At 46.6% G+C, this 18172-nt stretch overlaps 1 protein-coding gene across 3 annotated transcripts in view; it reads right to left on the reverse strand.

The window, feature by feature from the left end:
- Positions 1-9669: 9669 nt before the first annotated feature.
- LOC146809665 (sulfotransferase 2B1-like) overlaps positions 9670-18172 on the reverse strand; it is a 641816-nt gene continuing 633313 nt past the window's right edge. For all 3 annotated transcript variants that reach the window (XM_085616518.1, XM_085616516.1, XM_085616517.1), the window contains exon 7: positions 9670-10063. In XM_085616518.1, coding sequence (XP_085472644.1) covers positions 9948-10063 — 116 coding nt within the window. In that variant the 3' untranslated portion in view covers positions 9670-9947. The remainder of the gene's footprint in view (positions 10064-18172) is intronic.

An 18172-nucleotide genomic window follows, 5' to 3' on the forward strand; every position in this document is an offset into this window, starting at 1 on the left:
TGTTCCGCGGAGAACGCGGAATTGCCCAAAATTCTGCGTTCCGCGGCTTCACACAATTTTTTGCTTGTTCGCGTTCTCAAAAATCGTGTTCGCAAGATATTTCCCCCCGAGCCCGCAAACAGCATTCGCGGACAGGAAAAAAGCATGGCAAACAAGCAATTCAGCGTGTTCGTGGAATTTCTGCGTGCTCACAGAGATTTTTTACCATTTCGCCGAGCTTTGCGTAGCGCGACTACGCAAATTCCGCCCACCCTTACTTTACGTGGCCTTGTAAATATGCTGCGGCACAAAGCACCACCGGAACGTAAAAAAGTGATGTTACAGCTGTGCGATAGTGCCGCTAGTGCCTAATAAATGAGGCCCTTGGATAAAAGAAGAACTCCCAAAATTCATCCTTGGCAAGGTCAACACCACCATGGACCTCCTGCCATTGCACCCAGGAGCACGAAGGAGACCACCACCACCACACCTGTCATGCGTCACTCACCTGAACAACTGCTCCGTTCCCTTTGAATGATGACTGGACCTTATCCCCTCTAAGTGCTGACCTTGGTAGACCAGAATGCCAGCAACAGGAAGCTGGAGACTGGGAACCGCAGAAAGCCAGAGACTCTCCGTAGCCATCTGGAACCATGGAAGAAGGATAGACACACAACCAGTTAACCTTAAATTAGGTCATCTGCTATCTGAGGACTCACATCTGGGGGTTTCTGGACTGTGACCCAGATCGCCATGTTGCAGTGGAACCTTCGTCAGTTGGGGAGCATCCAGGGTAAGTGTTGGGATCCTGTGTCTGAATGTAATCGCCTATCGTCGCCTCCACATGCAGCACATTCTGCCTCTCTTGTATAAGCTGCTCCATATTGGGGGTGGCTTGTAGTTGTGGTGGGGGATACCTGCTCCTCCTACGCCTCCCACTATGACTGGCTCAGCGAATAACAGATTGTTGCACAGACCCTTCACTCTCTGTCCGCAGCACCTGGTGACCAGTAGATTCCAGCCAGGCCCAGACTTGTTCAGCAATGTATAAGAATCTTGTGTTACCATCTGATACCACTCGTAGCCTTGATGGGAAGAGGAGGGAGAATTTGATGCCCAACTCTCGGAGGCATCGCTTAACCACTAGAAACGCCCCTTCTGCCTCTGCAGCCCTGTAGCGTAGTCAGGGAAGAATAGTACTGTGATGTTATCCCCTTTCACCTCCCCAGCTTGCGTACCGCCCTCAGGACAGCATCACAATCCCTGTAGGAGGTGGAAGAAAAAGGGTCTAGGATATGTCCCCATCAGAAGAGGGCTTGCCGACCCTCGATGGGTCCACTCCACAACAAAGAGTGGGGAGAGTGTACCTGCTGGCAGTAGGTCACACAACCATGTTTCAGTATATGCCATGGCATCAGCTCCTTCTGCTCCCTCGGGCTGACCTGCCACCTGCATGTTGTTCGGCCGGGAGTAGCTCTCCCCATTCTCCGCTCTTCTTTGTAGTGACTTCACATGTACCATTAGCTGCTGTACTGCCAATGCTGCGGTCCGGGTAATAGTGTGGCCAGTTCTTGCTCAATGTCATATACCTTGTCAGTCAGCTTGCGATGATCTGTGCGCTCCATGGTGAAGTCGACTGTGATTTTGTTAATGGGGCCCTCAAGGGAAGTGACCGTTTGTTTGAGGAATGTACCTATTTCCTTCACAGCCATGAGTACAGAGTCTAGTTTGGAATCCAGGGTGTCCGCTGTCACAAGCCCCGGCAGACAGCAGCCCCCAGCAGCTCAGTCCACCGACATGGAGAAGCGGCCAGGTGTCTACAACTCTCCTCTGTCCAGGTGGCCCATCGTTGCGCCAAACACCGTGTATGACATGCAGTGCAGTGCAGTGTGGCCAGCTGGCCTCTCTCCTCCATTCAGGTGTAGCCAGGAATCTTCGTATGGGTGGCATCTATGGAAATCCCCCATACACCCAAGAGTGCACTAACAGGGGATAAGGAAAGGAAGTAGCATGCGGTTGCATCCTCTGATCTAACAGTGGTGACGAGATTCCCGTGTTCCCCAGTGCCCAAGCTAGTAATGGCATATCAAGCTCATGCTCAAGGTCCTGGGCCCCAACCCACACCTGTGCCCCTGGCAACCACCGCCAACAACGGCCGATAGCAGTGACTAGAGCCAGTAAGTGGAGTCCTCCACCAGTCTTGTGCAGTGTCAGCGGTGATATGGGTCTGCCGCATCGCACTGATTGCTCAGGGCATGGAGTGCACCACTCACAGGCACTAGGCTTGGGCCTGACATGATCCCCAGCCCTCCTCTGCTCCACCTTCTTCTCACCTGGACATCGACACCGGGGCTCAATATGCTGTGCTTTCTCTGGATATGTGACTCAGCCAGCAGGAGCCTTAGCCAGGCTGGATTTCACAAGTCTCCAGATGCAGGTGATTTAGCAAAGCCCTTTCAGATGCAAAGTCGCAGCTTTCCCACCACAAGTTCGGTGCAGCTCAGCGGCCTCACCCTCCACAGCGTCTGTGCAGCACCACCTCCTCCGGCCTATGAGGCAGAGAGGCGCGGCCCACCATTGGCAATCTCCTTCGTGCACCACAGTGTAGTGGGGGCGCTTGTTATGCAATGCAGGAGAGCCTCTACTTGTTACAGCTCCAAGGGTTACCAGGTGGTAATCTCAAACAGGTCAGCAATGTGTCTTTATGCGACCTGCCAGACTTCGCCAATAGGTAAGGGTGATCGCCGATGCCTCAAAGTCTACTGATGCGGCCCACAGGCACGGGCCCAATGTGGCCCGCCTCCACTGTCAGACCACAATAACTCGACAGCACCGGCGCCTGCCATTCCGGGTCTGAGACGCAGGCCCAGCGAGGCTTCCGGGACTGTCCTCAGTTTCAGGCATCAGTCGCCATGGTGTTGCAAGGATGGTGCAATGAAAAGTTTGCATCACTGTTTTTCCCCAGCAATCCGCCACTTTTCATAAATGAGGCCCTGATTCTACATTTCCTCTTCCCCTGGGACTCTGGCCGATCATCGTGGCTGTTGGGGAGTTTGAGGGGGGTTGTTGACCTGTGCTGAACTTGGTCCTCGCTGCTCCATTCTTCATTCCGGTGTATTTGTAAGCTTTGTTTGCCTCTAGGAGGCTGAAAAGCGACTTTGGGCTGACTAACATGAATTTGTATGCTGCTAATTGTTCGGCCAGCACTTTTTTTTTTAACACTAACGTGTATTTTTCTATCACCTTGATGCTTGTGTTAGCGACAATTTTCCAGCCGCTAGCTGATCCTAATGTCAGGTAGAGATGTCTTGTAAATACTTTGTAAACATACCGCTAGGATTTGGCGATCAGCAGCTGTAAAAAGATTACTGCTAAGCAACATCGAAACTGCTTAGCAGCAATTCTTGTAAATATGGCCCTCAGTCCTTAAAAAAAACTCAGCACAATGCTTTATTGTCCACAACTCTTCTCCTCTTTCTTGTTGACTTTGTGATTGTCTTTGACCATGTTCAGATCACCACTAGCTTTTGGCTAGGGTATGCTATAGAAATGCCACCTGCATACATTCAAGCATACAAACATACATTCTGTGTGATAGTGGGAGGCTGGGTCTATCAGACCTGTCTGATGGATTTTAGTGTGATCTTTTAGACCAAACTCATCGAAATATGGTCTTTGTTCACATACATTTTCTGCTAAAATTCATGATCATAAAATAAGATTGTTTATTGGTTTAATGCCAGTCCCAGAAAACAGGGTTGTTAAAAGGGAATACTGACCTGAACACAGAGAAAAAGTGTTGTATGTGATTTCTAGAATATTTAAATTCAAGAGTATGGTTTATCTATGGTTCATCATTTTTTTCACTTGACTAGATATTCATTAGCATTAGAAAATGTGTATATGGAATGAATAGACCAAATAGTTGTATTGGCATGAGTTATATGGACTGAACTCGAGTACTTCACCAACCAGGATAAAAGAAGAAATATTAATTGGCGGTACCGGTATGGATTCTTAAGCCGCATTCAAAGACCGCTCAGTGTGAGAGTTAGATGTGCTCTTCTTTTTCACACAAAGTGACCTACATATACTGTAAAAAAAGAGTGATGTTCGCAGCATGTAAGACCTTGATATATATTTAAGGAGTGCCCTGTCGGCCCCTTGCCTCTTTTCCCAGAAGCTAATCTGTTTCGGATTCTTATGGAACAGAAAATAACCCAGGCAATAGCAAGTTATTTTTTTTCTTTTTATTCCACCAATATATATATTGGGCCTTTTTCAGCCTCAACCTTGAAGGGCAAAATGCTAACCCTAGAAATGAGAGCTCTACCCCCCCAGGTGCCATTCAAGGACATAGACAAAAGGCATATGAGGGACAGCATTGTCCTACTTGTTGCCAACTAAGGTATTGCTTCAGAAGCCAACAAAAAAGTATATTTCAATCTACGGATAGCAATTGACTCAACTCCTGAGCATCTGTCATAGGTTTGGATCATAGGAAAGATGTTTATTACATACATATCTGAAATAATATGGTGTGGATAGTGGCTCTAATTTGATGCCTTCAAAGATCGATCACTAAGTATTCTCACATAAAAATTATCAGCCTTCTACTTCACAAGCAGAGTTTTCCATAAGCAAGCATTGGAAAAGCCAATAGGTTGCGACTATGGAAAATCCATTGGCTTTGTCAATGTTTTTTTTATTTTTTACATGTGAGAGCGTCTGTTTCGGTGTGTGCTGTAGCTGTACCTAGTTGGATGTTTTAAACTCATTGGTGGCTTGCAACAGTGTTTATGGAATGATTAGGAACAGTGGTTGGCAGTTGTTTTATGGCAATAGAAGACAAGGGTTGTCTTGAGCGTACCCATGTCATGTAGATAGGGGTATTTGGAGACCTATAGAGAGGTCTGGACCCCAGATGCCACAAATATAAGTGGGCGGCAGGTTTCCCAGTATTGCGGACATAATCCTGCCCCAAGGAATGCAGTGGGTAAGGTCGGCGGCTCCTTCCTGGAGAACAATATTACCATGTCTGAGGTGCAGTATGTTCCGAGCATTGACTGAAGCTTTAGAGCCGGTATGGGCAGTGCAGAACCGTATGCAGTTGATGGAGCAGGATTTCGCAAAAGAAACCTGCTAAATTGAACACCCCTATAATATGTACTAACAGTGAGAAGTGTTACAATGATTAATGTGCACAATGCACTACACGTGGAAAGTATGCTTTGCAAAATGCATGAACTAACCAGAATTAATACGTAAATAACCGGAAATGTAATAATCTTGTGTTTAGAATGAATTAAGAAGGTTTGCATGGCAAGGCCGCATGTGTATTTAGCAAAAAGCATGGCGTGTGTTGCTTTAAACTAATAAATAATGCCGCATTTCTGCTTAAACTATGCTAGGCTAACCGTTAACATGAAGTAGTGTTAAGGTGGGTGCTATAACAGTGAAAATGCATTATCACATAATTAATAAATGTTTGTTTTCCATTCTTTTAGTGATGGACGAGTCCTCCATCTTTTTAATTTCGCTTAACAGAGGGTGGGTGGAATCAGGAGCAAGCAGGAACCATGTGACCACAATGACTGAACTGCTGTGCAAGCTGAAAAAGCGTGACATGGTGAAGGACAGAACATTGAGAAGCAGCCAACGCCAGTGTCATCATGGGAAAGGAACCTGTAGTTGTTGAATTTCTTAAATTGTTCAATAAATTGTTACATGTGTACTCATGAGAGAGAAGAGGTATTGATGACTGTGAAAAAATGATTAGAACAATGGTGTAGTCAAAAGTAGATTAATTCACAGTGGGGTGACATCCCACCCCTAAGATTCAACCAATCCCTTGGCTTGAAAATGTGAACTTAGAAACTATTGTCGGACGGACATGTATTTTTAGGGTATAAGAATAGATGCTTTAGGGGTGTGGTTTTAGTCGCTTTGGCTGAAGGTGTCCGAGTGAGGGATGCGTTCGTCGGGTTGCTGAGAGGGCCAGCTGTTCCTGTCCTGACTTTGAAATCTTTGATTCCCTGGCTCTTGGTTTGGGGGTCCCCTACTGCTGCCTAGGCCTAAGTGGTGGTTTTCCCTTTACAAATCTTTTGGGTTTGTATTTGATTTAACTTAGCATTGCAGAAATAAGGTTGCGGTTGTATTTCTTGTCTCTAAAACCTTTTGTCTCTTTATCTATCCCCTCTGAATTGTTGGTTTAAATCGATAAAGTTTACTTGCATCTAATATCTCTTCATCTATTCACTCTTTGCAACATATATTTAAAATTATAGTTCCGTAATTGCTATGAATACATTGTTGTTCTCTCTCTCTCATGAGGTTTCCAGTATTTCAATTATGAAAGTGATCGCTATGAGCATTTATTATTACTAGATAAAATTATTAAATCTCACCGAGTTTGTGGTTATTTTAGCAAGCTTTTTTATGATTAATGTTTTCTTTAGAATTTCCATTACCATCAACTCTTCAACTAATTGGTCCATCGACCAAGTAGATGAAAAGTCGATTATTATTTGTTCAAAAACACAAAAGTATGGGATGTGTAAATGTTGTGCCTGATTAACAAGGGTAGATTGAAGTAAAGTTAACAAACTTGACCCCAATGCATCAGGAATTTGGGTGAATGTGTATGGGCCAAAGCATGAGATGTTATTGAATATTTATCCCAGATCAATTTCTGGGGTTCGCGCTGGATCACAGTAATGCACCTTCCGTGTTTGCACGTTTATTGGTGCATACAGTGAAGCCATGGAAAGGGTTTGCAAGTAAAAGCACACGTCCTTCCTGACCCCGCCCGAGATGTGAAAAGTGCATGAAAAGAATCATGTCACATCATCTGCAAGTATTGAATACATTTACAATACAATATATTTAGTACTTTTATTTTTTCTAAAAAGTTGGCCTTATGTTCCGCCAAATGAAGCTAGATAGGGTAATATTTGGTTAGCATGGTTCTCTGTGTACCATTTACACTACCAGTGCTCCTGGTCTGGTGGCAGTACTGCTGTAAATGACTGCATCGGATTTCAGACCTTAACTCGAATGCCGTCTTGTGGGTAAAAACATCTTTACACCATAGTTTCAGAGACCAGGTGAGTAAGTAAATCTTTATTGCTTGATTAATAAAACCGTTGCAATATAATACATGATAAAACACCTATATGCAAAAACACATAAAATCGAACCATCGTCATAATTTCATAACAGTAGATTCAGTTAAATCCCATTTAGAATTATATGTACTTATGTTGAGTCAAAAGAAAGTAGCATCTAAGGTGCAGTACGGCCATTAATGTCCATTTTGAGTTGAAGCGCAAATACTTATTTGTGCGGTCTAAGACAGTGCAATGAGAAACAGTAAAATGCAGGAATCAGTTTATAAAATCTGGTTTTATAAAACTTAATGAAAGAATGGTATAATATGTCGAGGGCGAGCACAGTCCAGAGTGGTCCCTAAGAAGTCAGAGGTTGTGCGATTTGAAATTAAGGTGCAAATGCTTTCTCCTTTGCAAATTAGAAATTAGACATGATTGCTGGCAAATTAGGATATTGTGGAAGATTTAAGGATGTGAATGCACATTAGAAGAACAGGAGCAGTAATATCATCTCAAACAGTTGCCACCTCCTCACCATCAGCTAAATCCTTAACAGTTGCGGCTGCTACATGGAAACAGCAGTGAAGGGTGGAGGGGAAAAGAGGGGTGGGGATCATTTAAAAAATAAAACACTTACATCCCGTCCTGCCGGCCGGGTGGCTGCCGCTGCCTCTCCTGCGTCCTCTTCCTCGCTTCTTGGGAGAAACAGGAAGCAGGAAGTACCAGGGCTCCAACACTCCCTGCAGCCAATAACAACGCTGAAATGCAGCTTTGTGATTGTTCTGAGTGCCATGACACGGAGCTTGCCAGAGGCTGGAGGGGTGGGCATGTTCTCCAGGCAGGCTGTAATGCAGCCTGCATGGAGAACAGGGTAAGTGCGCATGACAGTTTTGGGTGGCCTGAGAAGGCCAGCCAAACAGTCATTGCGCACTTAGGAGTGTTCTACCACTCCTCCCCTGCTCTGCAGCCCTGCCCCGCCCCGCCCCGCGCCCTCACACAAGCTGCCGCAGCAGGAGGATAAAATAAAATGATAGTAACATTACGTTATTATCATTTTATTTTTTCCTTTCTTTTGCTGCTTTATGGCTTAGCAGAGGAGCTGCTACTGATCCTTAATCACAGACTTCTTATCAAATCTCTGTAGGAACGTAACCATTATGCAGTTCAGACCAATGTCCGTTGGATCAAACCAGGCCAACACCATCCCCCCACATGACCTTATACCCCAATCACTCCACTTCCTGCACAAGCGCTCACGTCGGTCCCCCATGCCGGAATGGCACAGGCATAAGACGTGAATACTGTTCTTTGACTCTTATATGCATAACCAACAAACATCATACACTGGCCTCTTTCTCCATGGGAGAAGATGTCTTAATAGGAGTAATAGTCCCAGCCTGTACATCAGGAAGTGCACCTTGGCCCGGTTGCTTCACGTTTAGCTTAGGTAGCCCTGTGGTTTTAGCCTGGTGTAATTTTGAAGTGTCATCCATCCATGACTGCGCTTAGACAGTTTCTCTCAGCAAGCTACTTCTCGAAGTACATGAAGACTATTCTTCTCAAAGCAACTCATTAGCCATTCCTCGCCAATACCTCAAAATGTTGGTAATGGTATTGTGAACATCACATGCTTGCAAAGTGGTGGAAAAACTCAATCCAAGAGAACTGTTTCTGCAATGACAAAGTGAAGGCTCTGAGCCGCCTATCCAGCCAGGGGTGTTGCTTCATGGGTGTGTTTGAGGTGTAACAGCCTCCGATAAATGCATTTTTGGCTTTGTAATTGGATTGAGGGCACTGAGTCAGGTCTGCTATCTCTATGTCAGCTTTTCTCATTGTGATCTGGGAATAAAACAAAACAAGGGTCTTTGATGCGAAGGGGAGGAAGAGAGAAACTTCGATACCCACCCTGTGGCTGAATGTCAAAACCAGGCCTGGCATTCGGGCTAAACTTCCACATTGGGGAAGGGTCAAGACTGACCTGCATATGGCTGGATCCAAACTGTGGTAGCTTGGCGTGCAAAAGGCCTGCCTTATTACAAAAACATTATATACTATAGCACTTATAATGAGTCCAACACATTCTAAATCATCAGTGCTAAGGTAATGGTTTTGACTGAAATGACCAAGCTTCTTGGATCTTTTCAACTTAACAGATTTAAATATTCATATCTCTAGTTCACAATTAGAATTTGAACATAGTTGTGTCAATTTTCTTACAAAGCTTCGAGACTTTTAAAAGTTGTATCATTTTTCTAGTGTTGTATATCTACTTTTTGACACTTTTAGTAGAGCTAAATACTTTACACATTATTTAGACACCATGGGCATAATCGAAGGCTTTTTTTGCGAACTTTGTGTCAGATTTGACACGTTTGTGTCCTTAATACTTGTAGATGATTTACATCTTCCCCAATTAATACACTAGTACCTTCCTGCACTAATGACCACCAAAACCAACATTTTACGTGGGGAAGCATTTTATGAAATATTAAATTTCATAGTATAGGCTTATTCCAGATACCAATGCAAAGAACTGTACAAAAATCAAACATAGTAATCCAACACAGTCCAAAAATGCCAATTGTATTTAAAAATAAATGTTTTTAATGATTTGAGAAATATTTCTTCTGTACGAATATGATATAATAAATGTCCAATGGATAATGCAGTTCTGTGTTCCAAGAGAATTTTAAACAAACCTGTTTGGAAATCACAGATTATTTCACCTGTGCATCACATATTACCACACGTGTAATATGCATACACTGACAACAACTCCATTCAAACTTTCTGTTGTGAGATTCTACTGCAGTGGTACAATGACATCACATTTCTATCAGCCGTTCACTTTTTTTTAAATCAATTCATTTCCCACAATTGCTTAATATCACAGTCTTTCATTTTTTCTTGATAGACTGTGTCAAAATACTCGCTTTGTGCCACAGTGAAAAAGTTCTTCCAATCTCCAATGATGCCTGCAAAACACGAAAAAGACATGCAGGTAATTAGTATGATGTAAAACATCTACATAGGACATCACCATCACTGATGGCGTTTTAGTTTAAACAGGACAAAATGTGACTTCTCCAATTAGCAGTGGCTGGTCACGAAAATATCAGTGATTGCCTAGCCAGAGTCAAACACAAGGCTGAGGCTAGACTTGAAGAAGTGGGGAACGCAGTCATTTGATTCATTAGCCTGGTTTTGTCCTTGGTGTCCCTATATTTTGAAGTAACTCTGCAGTCTTGAATGCATTTTAACAGCTTTCATACAGTGTTAGGGGCCACATTTCAAAGCATACTTGCAAGTCCCGATCTCCACAGGGATGCCACTTTTAACGACATTCCTGTGGCAATAGGGGCTTTGCCTTATTCACCAGGTGACGTTAAGCCACTTAACGTGGTTTAACACCGCCTTGTAAATAAGGCACCTTTTCATGCTGTACTTAGTGTTAAAGGGGTGGGCAAAAAGTGTTGCAGTGGGTCTTTAACCACAATAGCCATTGATTTTGACGCTGTCTCATAGTTACCTGGGTAGCGTAAATATGGGGCAGCTCCAAAATTAAGACTAGGGAAAACCTGGTCTTAACAAGGCGAAACGAGGAGAAATGCTTTATTTCTCCTCATTTTTGCGGTTTCTATGTGTGCTGCATTGTGCGGCACACATTGAAACAGCAAAATGCCATGAATGATTATTTGTGTGCTGGAAGGTGTCCCTTCCTGCATATAAAACAATCATTAAAATAATGACGGTTTGCAACTTCTCTGTGCCGCACACTGCAGCACACATAGGAGTTACAAATCACCATTTGTGGTTGTTTATATGCAGGAAAGGATACTTTCCTGCACATAAACAATCATTCCCCCAACTCAGGCACCCTCACGCTAAGGTACAAGGGTGCCTGCATTGGCGCTAGGCAGCCTAATTTAGCGCCAGTGCTAGGGGAAATGGAGAAGTGCACCATATCATATCTTTGTAAATATGGTACAATCGTGCATTTTCAGAATGGCGGAGCGTGGTGTTAGCAAGTTTAGCTTAATGCTACGCTCAGTCATTCTGTTGTACACATGCCCCTTAATCTTAACAAGGTAAAGCAACCTTTAGGGGAACGTAGCCCAACAGGGTGTGCTGGCCCAGCCTACAGAAAAGCCTTGTTTTGGTTATCAGGATTTTACTGTCTATTCATTGATCAGCGTGAACACAAACACAAATACTCTAGCCATGGCCTTCTCGGGCCATAATATGCCCCAATCATTCTATTTAATGGTACTTCATCCACCAGCCCAGACAAAAGAATAGAAACATATTTTGCACCTTGGTACAAGTCTGTCACAATCTCTACTTCATGATAGTTTAGATCAAGAATTTACTCTGGCAGTGGTATGCACTTTGGCAGTTAAGTGGTTACATATAAAAGTGACTATAACACATTGTTGGTGGAAAACGAATAAGGCAATAACATTAAAACATTGTGACTATCTCAGCAATTATATAAAAACATTACGAAGTAAGGGCTATCATAGCCAGAGGCCAGAGAGAAGTTAGGAGATATCTGCTGAAATTGCTCCCTGGCCAGTAGGGGTAGGCTGTAGGGGCAGTCTTGAATGCAGGAAAGAAAAAACTTGATCAGAGTTCCCTGGGAATAGAAATCCATTGTGAAAGGCCCTATTAAACTTTAACACTCAAGTCCCAAAAATGCCTTACTTGCTCTCTATAAAACATTTTTTTTAAGTAGTATTTTTTCTTTTAGTTTTTGTAGCTTTATGGCAAAAGAAATGTAATTATAAACAATCAAATGCAATGCAATAGGTCTCGCCTTTGCGAGAGTTAGAGCATTTGGCATTGTAAATGGCAATGCCTTGTATCTATTTTTTTTGGTTTGGAATGGAGTAGATGTACGTGGTTTGGAGAGGAAGTAGCATTGTTAGTTCTGAAAATGTGTGGGGTGGAATTGTGTGGTGTGTAGTGTATTTGTGTCGTGGAATTATGTGCCACGGTGAATAAATATGGGTGAGAGCTGCACAGAAATGATAGAAAGGAAGATAAAGAGGGACTGTCAGTTTGTGCACAAAGTGGTGAATAAACTCTAGATAGAGTAGGAGAAAGAGTGAGTCAGAGAGAAAGAAGGGGAGAGCCGACCACAGGCGCATAAATAGGGAGCCACTGTGTGTGCAGATGAGACCTTAAGAAAAGAGAGTACATTTGAGAGGTAGAAATGTTGAAAAGGAATGGGAGATAAATTGTGCTTGAAGACCTGAACTGAACTAATATGAGAGTCCCGGAAGAGTGCATGAGAGAGGGAGAGAGAGTTGTGAGAGAGTATGCGAGAGAGAGCGATGAGAAGAGGGGCACCCAGAGGGTGAGGGGAGGCAAAAGGTAGATTTTTGCACCGTGCAAGGTGGTACAGGAAGGTAGCATGTGTGAGCAGGTAGTATCGAGAGGAGACAGGGAGAGATGAGAGGGGCAGTGGGTGTGTGGGGAAGAGATGACAGGGTTGGTGGAAGTGCAAGTTAGAGATGTATTGTTTTTTAATTGTTTGTTGTGGAAATGTATGGTGTGGGATTGCGTGGTGTGAAGTTGTTTAGTGGAAATATGTGGTACAGTGTGCTTCGGAGCTATGTGAATAGTAATTAAATGGTATTACCTGTAGTGGAATTATGTAGAGTGTGATTTTGTGTTATGGTCTTAATTATGTGGAAATGTATTCTGTAGTGGCATTTTGGAGAGTTGAATTATGAGGTGTGCTTTTGTGGCATGATGTGGGAATTTGTGGATTGTATTGGAGGTGTGTCATGTGTTGTGGAAGTGTTTTGTGTAGTTGAAATATGTAGTTTTGAGTAGAATTATTTTGTGTGTATTTGAAATGTGTGGAGTTTAATTGTGTGACATGTAACTGTGTTGCATTGAGTGAAATTATGCTAACTGGAAATATTTATCATGGTGTGGAGTGCATTTATGTGGATTGCTAGTATGATGTATAGAGCGCACTTATGTGGGGTGTTTTTATGTTGTATTGAGTTGAGACGAGCAACAGCAGCAGCCACCTGAAATGTATCCTGCTCAACACCCGCTCCATCCACAGACACGCCATCGAGCTCTGGAACCTGCTCGACACAACCTCACCAGACGTCGCCTTCCTCACGGAAACCTGGATGAACGCCTCTTCAGCGCCCGACATCGCCACCGCCATCCCAGACGGCTACAAGATCATCCGGAGGGACCGCGTCAACCAGACTGGAGGAGGCATCGCCATCGTCCACAGGAACACCATCCGCATCACGACCAACACCGACGACACCCTCGCAACCGCCGAGCACCTGCACTTTCAGGTCCACATCAACCCCAAGACCACCCTCAGAGGCACCCTCATCTACAGACCCCCGGGACCACGCGCACAATTCAGTGAAGACATCGCCAACTTCATCAGCCCGCACGCCCTCCCCTCCGCTGACTACATCCTCCTCGGGGACCTCAACTTCCACCTGGAGAACAACAACGACCGCAACACCACCACCCTGCTGGACAACCTCGCAAACCTGGGACTCAAGCAGCTGGTCACCACCCCCACCCACTACGCCGGACACACACTCGACCCCGTCTTCTCATCCAGCAAGGACGTCGCCTTCAGCCACGCCACCGGACTCCACTGGACGGACCACAGCTGCGTCCACTTCAGCTTCAGAAGGACCACGGTCCACCACCACCAGCAACAGGCCGCACACAGAAGCTGGAACAAGATCACAGCCGAGCAGCTTGCGACCTCCCTGAGCATGAACCCTCCCACCAGCGCAACGAACCCAAGCCAGGCGGCCATCAACCTCGCGAAGTGGATCAGCAACTGCTCAGACGACCTCGCCCCTCTGAAGACCCCGCCGAGCAGACCCGCTAGCAAGAAAGCCCCATGGTTCACCAACGAACTCAAGAGCTTCAAGAAGAACTGCCGAGCCCTCGAGAGAACATGGCGCAGAGACCCAACACCGGACAACATGACTGCCCTCAAGCTCGCCACCCGAAAACACCACCAACTCATCCACACCACCAAGAAAACCGCATTCAAGGAATGACTGGACAACAACGCACACAACAGCAAGGAACTCTTCACCATCGTCAAAGAGCTCTCCAACCCCAACGCCGGAAACAACGACATCACCCCTTCGCAAGACCTCTGCAACTCCCTCGCCTCCTACTTCCACAACAAGATCGCTGATATACACAACAGCTTCAGCACTCAACAGATGCACGCCACGACCGAAACACCGCCCCCCACCACCACCCTCCGTGCCTGGACCCCGATCAGCACCGAAGACACCGTCTGCACGATGAACTCCATCCACTCCGGATCCCCTACCGACCCCTGCCCTCACCACGTCTTCAACAAGGCCGACGCTGTCATCGCACCCCACCTGCGGGACATCATCAACTCCTCCTTCGACACCACCACCTTCCCAGAGAGCTGGAAGCACGCCGAACTCACAGCTCTACTAAAGAAGCCATCAGCCGACCCCTCCGACCTCAAGAACTACCGCCCCATCTCTCTGCTCCAGTTTCCTGCAAAGGTCATCGAGAAGACCGTCAACAAACAGCTGGCCACCTTCCTCGAGACCAACGGATCCCTCGACCTCTCGCAGTCTGGCTTCCGGGCCAACCACAGCACCGAGACCGCCCTGATCGCAGCCACCGATGACATCCGAGCACTGCTTGACAATGGTGAAACAGCAGCCCTCATCCTCCTAGACCTCTCCGCGGCCTTCGACACTGTCTGCCACCGTATACTAGTGCAGCGTCTCAGCAACGTCGGAATACAGGAGAAGGCACTGGAGTGGATCACCTCCTTCCTCGCAGGAAGGACACAGAGTACGCCTCCCCCCGTTCAGATCTGAAGCCACCGAAGTCATCTGCGGTGTTCCTCAAGGCTCCTCGCTCAGTCCTACCCTCTTCAACATCTACATGAGCCCTCTCGCAGACATCGCACGCCAGCACAACCTCAACATCATCTCCTACGCCGACGACACCCAGCTGATTCTCTCCCTCACCAACGACCCCGCCACCGCCAGAGCCAACCTTCACGAAGGGATGAAAGAGGTAGCCGAATGGATGAGGAACAGCCGCCTGAAACTGAACTCGGACAAGACGGAAGTCCTCATCCTGGGATCCTCACCCACCACCTGGGACGACTCGTGGTGGCCCCCCGCCCTAGGCAGCGCACCCAAACCAACAGACCACGCACGCAACCTGGGCTTCATCCTGGACTCCTCCCTCTCCATGACCAGACAAGTCAACGCCGTCTCCTCATCGTGCTTCAACATCCTGCGCATGCTACGTAAGATCTTCCGGTGGATCCCCACCGAGACCAGGAAGACGGTCACCCAGGCCCTCGTCACCAGCCGTCTGGACTACGGCAACGCCCTCTACGCCGGAACCACCGCCAAACTCCAGAAGAGACTCCAGCAGATCCAGAACGCCTCAGTACGACTCATCCTGGACATCCCCCATCGCGGCCACATCTCCGGACACCTGAGAGACCTGCACTGGCTCCCGGTCAACAAGAGGATCACCTTCCGACTCCTCACCCACGCACACAAAGCCCTACACAACCAAGGCCCAGGATACCTCAAGAGCCGCCTCAACTTCTATGCACCCAATCGCCAGCTTCGATCGTCCGGCCACGCCCTTGCCGCCGTCCCCCGCATCCGAAGAGCCACCACAGGGGGACGGTCCTTCTCCTACCTCGCCGCCAAGACATGGAACTCCCTCCCGACCCACCTCCGCCTGACCCAGGACCACCTCGCCTTCAGGAAGCAGCTCAAGACCTGGCTGTTCGAGCAGTAGCGGACCCCCCCCTCCCCTAGCGCCTTGAGACCCTCTGGGTGAGTAGTGCGCTATATAAATGCTTGATTGATTGATTGATTGATTGAGTGTAAATATGTGGGGTTTAATTATATTGCACTGAATGTTATTCTGTGGAGTGTAACTATGATGTATGGTGCTGAGGTGTTGGTGCTCAGATGGTGCTGAGTGCGGCTGTGTTGGTGCTGTGGTGATACTGCACTTATGCAGATGTGGTGCTGCGCTGATGCTGAAGTGGTGCTGTGTTGGTGCTGAGTTGCTGCTGAGGTGGGACTGTGCTGGTACTGAGGTAGAGCTGCACTGGTGATGGTCGTGCAATGATGAGGAAGTGGTGCTGTCCTGAAGCTGAGATGATGCTGTGCTGATGTTGAGGTGGTGCTGCATTGGTGCTGAGGTAGTGCTGCCTTGGTGCTGAGGTGGTGTTCCACTAGTGTAGGCGGTGCACTGTGGAAGAGGTGGTGCTGTGCTGATGCTGACATGGTGCTGTGCTGATGCTGAGGTAGTGCTGAAGTGGTGCTGTTGTGATGCTGAGGTGGTGCTGAGTGGTGCTGCAGTGGTGCTGAGTTGCTGCTGAGGTTGGACTGTGCTGGTGCTGAGGTGGGGCTACACTGGTGGCGATGCACTGATGAGAAGTTGGTGCTATGCTGATGCTGAGATGGTGCTGTGCTGATGCTGAGCTGGTGCTGATTGATACTAAAAGTGGTGATGAGTAATGCTGTGGTGGTGCTGTGTAATGCTGAGGTGTTGGTGCTCAGGTGACCTGGTACTATTAGGAGGTAAATGCATGGAGGGAGTACAGTACACAGTAAAGGAAAACAGCATACTGGGAAAGACTCTCAACAGTGAAAAGACACCTCTCAGGATAGGAACATGCGAATTGAGTCGGTACAGGGAAGTGGAAGATAATAGTCAGAAAGGGAGGATAGTGGAAGAGAAAGGGGATGTTGGGGAAGTGGATGTGCAGTGCATGAGGAAGTGAATGTGAGACGTATGATGATATGTGCCACAGGGCATCGAAATGATGACTTTGTTCAGTCCAGCAGTCATTTGCCGCATGAAGCTGAATATGTGCCTATACTAAAATACAGTGATACAGAAAACTACAGAGTGGCCATGCACAAGGTATGGGAGAGGAGTTAGCCTAACGGCTAGGGCGGTCAACCTCGATTCTGGGGACCGGGTTTGAGTCTCGACAATGACGCTGAACATCCTGTGATTCTGGGCAAATCACTTAATCCCCCCGTGCAAAAAAAAAATTAATGTTTCCTCATGTAACGCAACTGGTGCAATGTACAGCGTTCTGATACCCGACACCGGGTCAAGTTCGCGCATTATTAAACCTTGTTAAAAAAATAAAGGTATTAAACACAAACATCACTCAAGAGCAAGAGGTTTTAAGGCATTGGATTACAAATGCATATCTTCAGGAGATTACAAGAGAACCTAAAAAAAATAAATGCCAATGAGCTCCACAATCAGCGCATCTTAAACAGTTACACATGTAAGCCATTACGAAAACAAACCCAGGCCAGTCCCATAATCGGCATGTCTTAAACATTTACAGACTTCAGAAAGAACAAAAATAAGCACAGGACAGTCACACAATCAGCATATCTTAAGCATTTGCAGACACATGAAAGTGTCAGGATCTGATCCCCTGCGCCTACCACACTGATTGCTTTTCTCATACAACCCCCACCAAACTACATCTCCCAGAAGCCCATGGTGGGAGGGGCTTTGGTGTATTTCAGACGGCTTCGCGCACCAGGCGTCATGCGTAATGCTGGGATTTGGCTACAGCTACTGTGCTCCATTTCACTGCAGGATTTTGTGTGTTCTTTTGCAAGGATCGGATCTCAGCGCTCCGCGGCTTCGTGTGGATTTATAAGGCAAGCTGCTACCAGGGTTTGTTAAGACTTACGGTCTGAATCATCGTGACCGGAGTCTGCTTGAACTGCCGAGTACTGCCGAGGATGCCGCTGGAGGAATTCACGGCGCTTCATTGCCGGCATTGTTTTTGTTTCCCGCTTCAGGTAAGCGGTGGGATTCTCCAATGGCTGTTGGAGCCTGTTGCTACTTGGGTTCGAGTGGCACTGATCCTGGGAAGTTTGGATGCCAGGTTATCCTGGAAACGTGATGGTATTAATCTAGGGAAGGTACTTACAGAGTTCAGATAAGGAGTGTATGGTACCCGCCGCGGATGTTGGGCGACAGGTCGAATCTGCTCGTTGATGTGG

This window comes from Triturus cristatus, chromosome 7 (genome assembly GCF_964204655.1).
Source record: "Triturus cristatus chromosome 7, aTriCri1.1, whole genome shotgun sequence".
In the NCBI taxonomy this organism is placed as follows: Eukaryota; Metazoa; Chordata; class Amphibia; order Caudata; family Salamandridae; genus Triturus; species Triturus cristatus.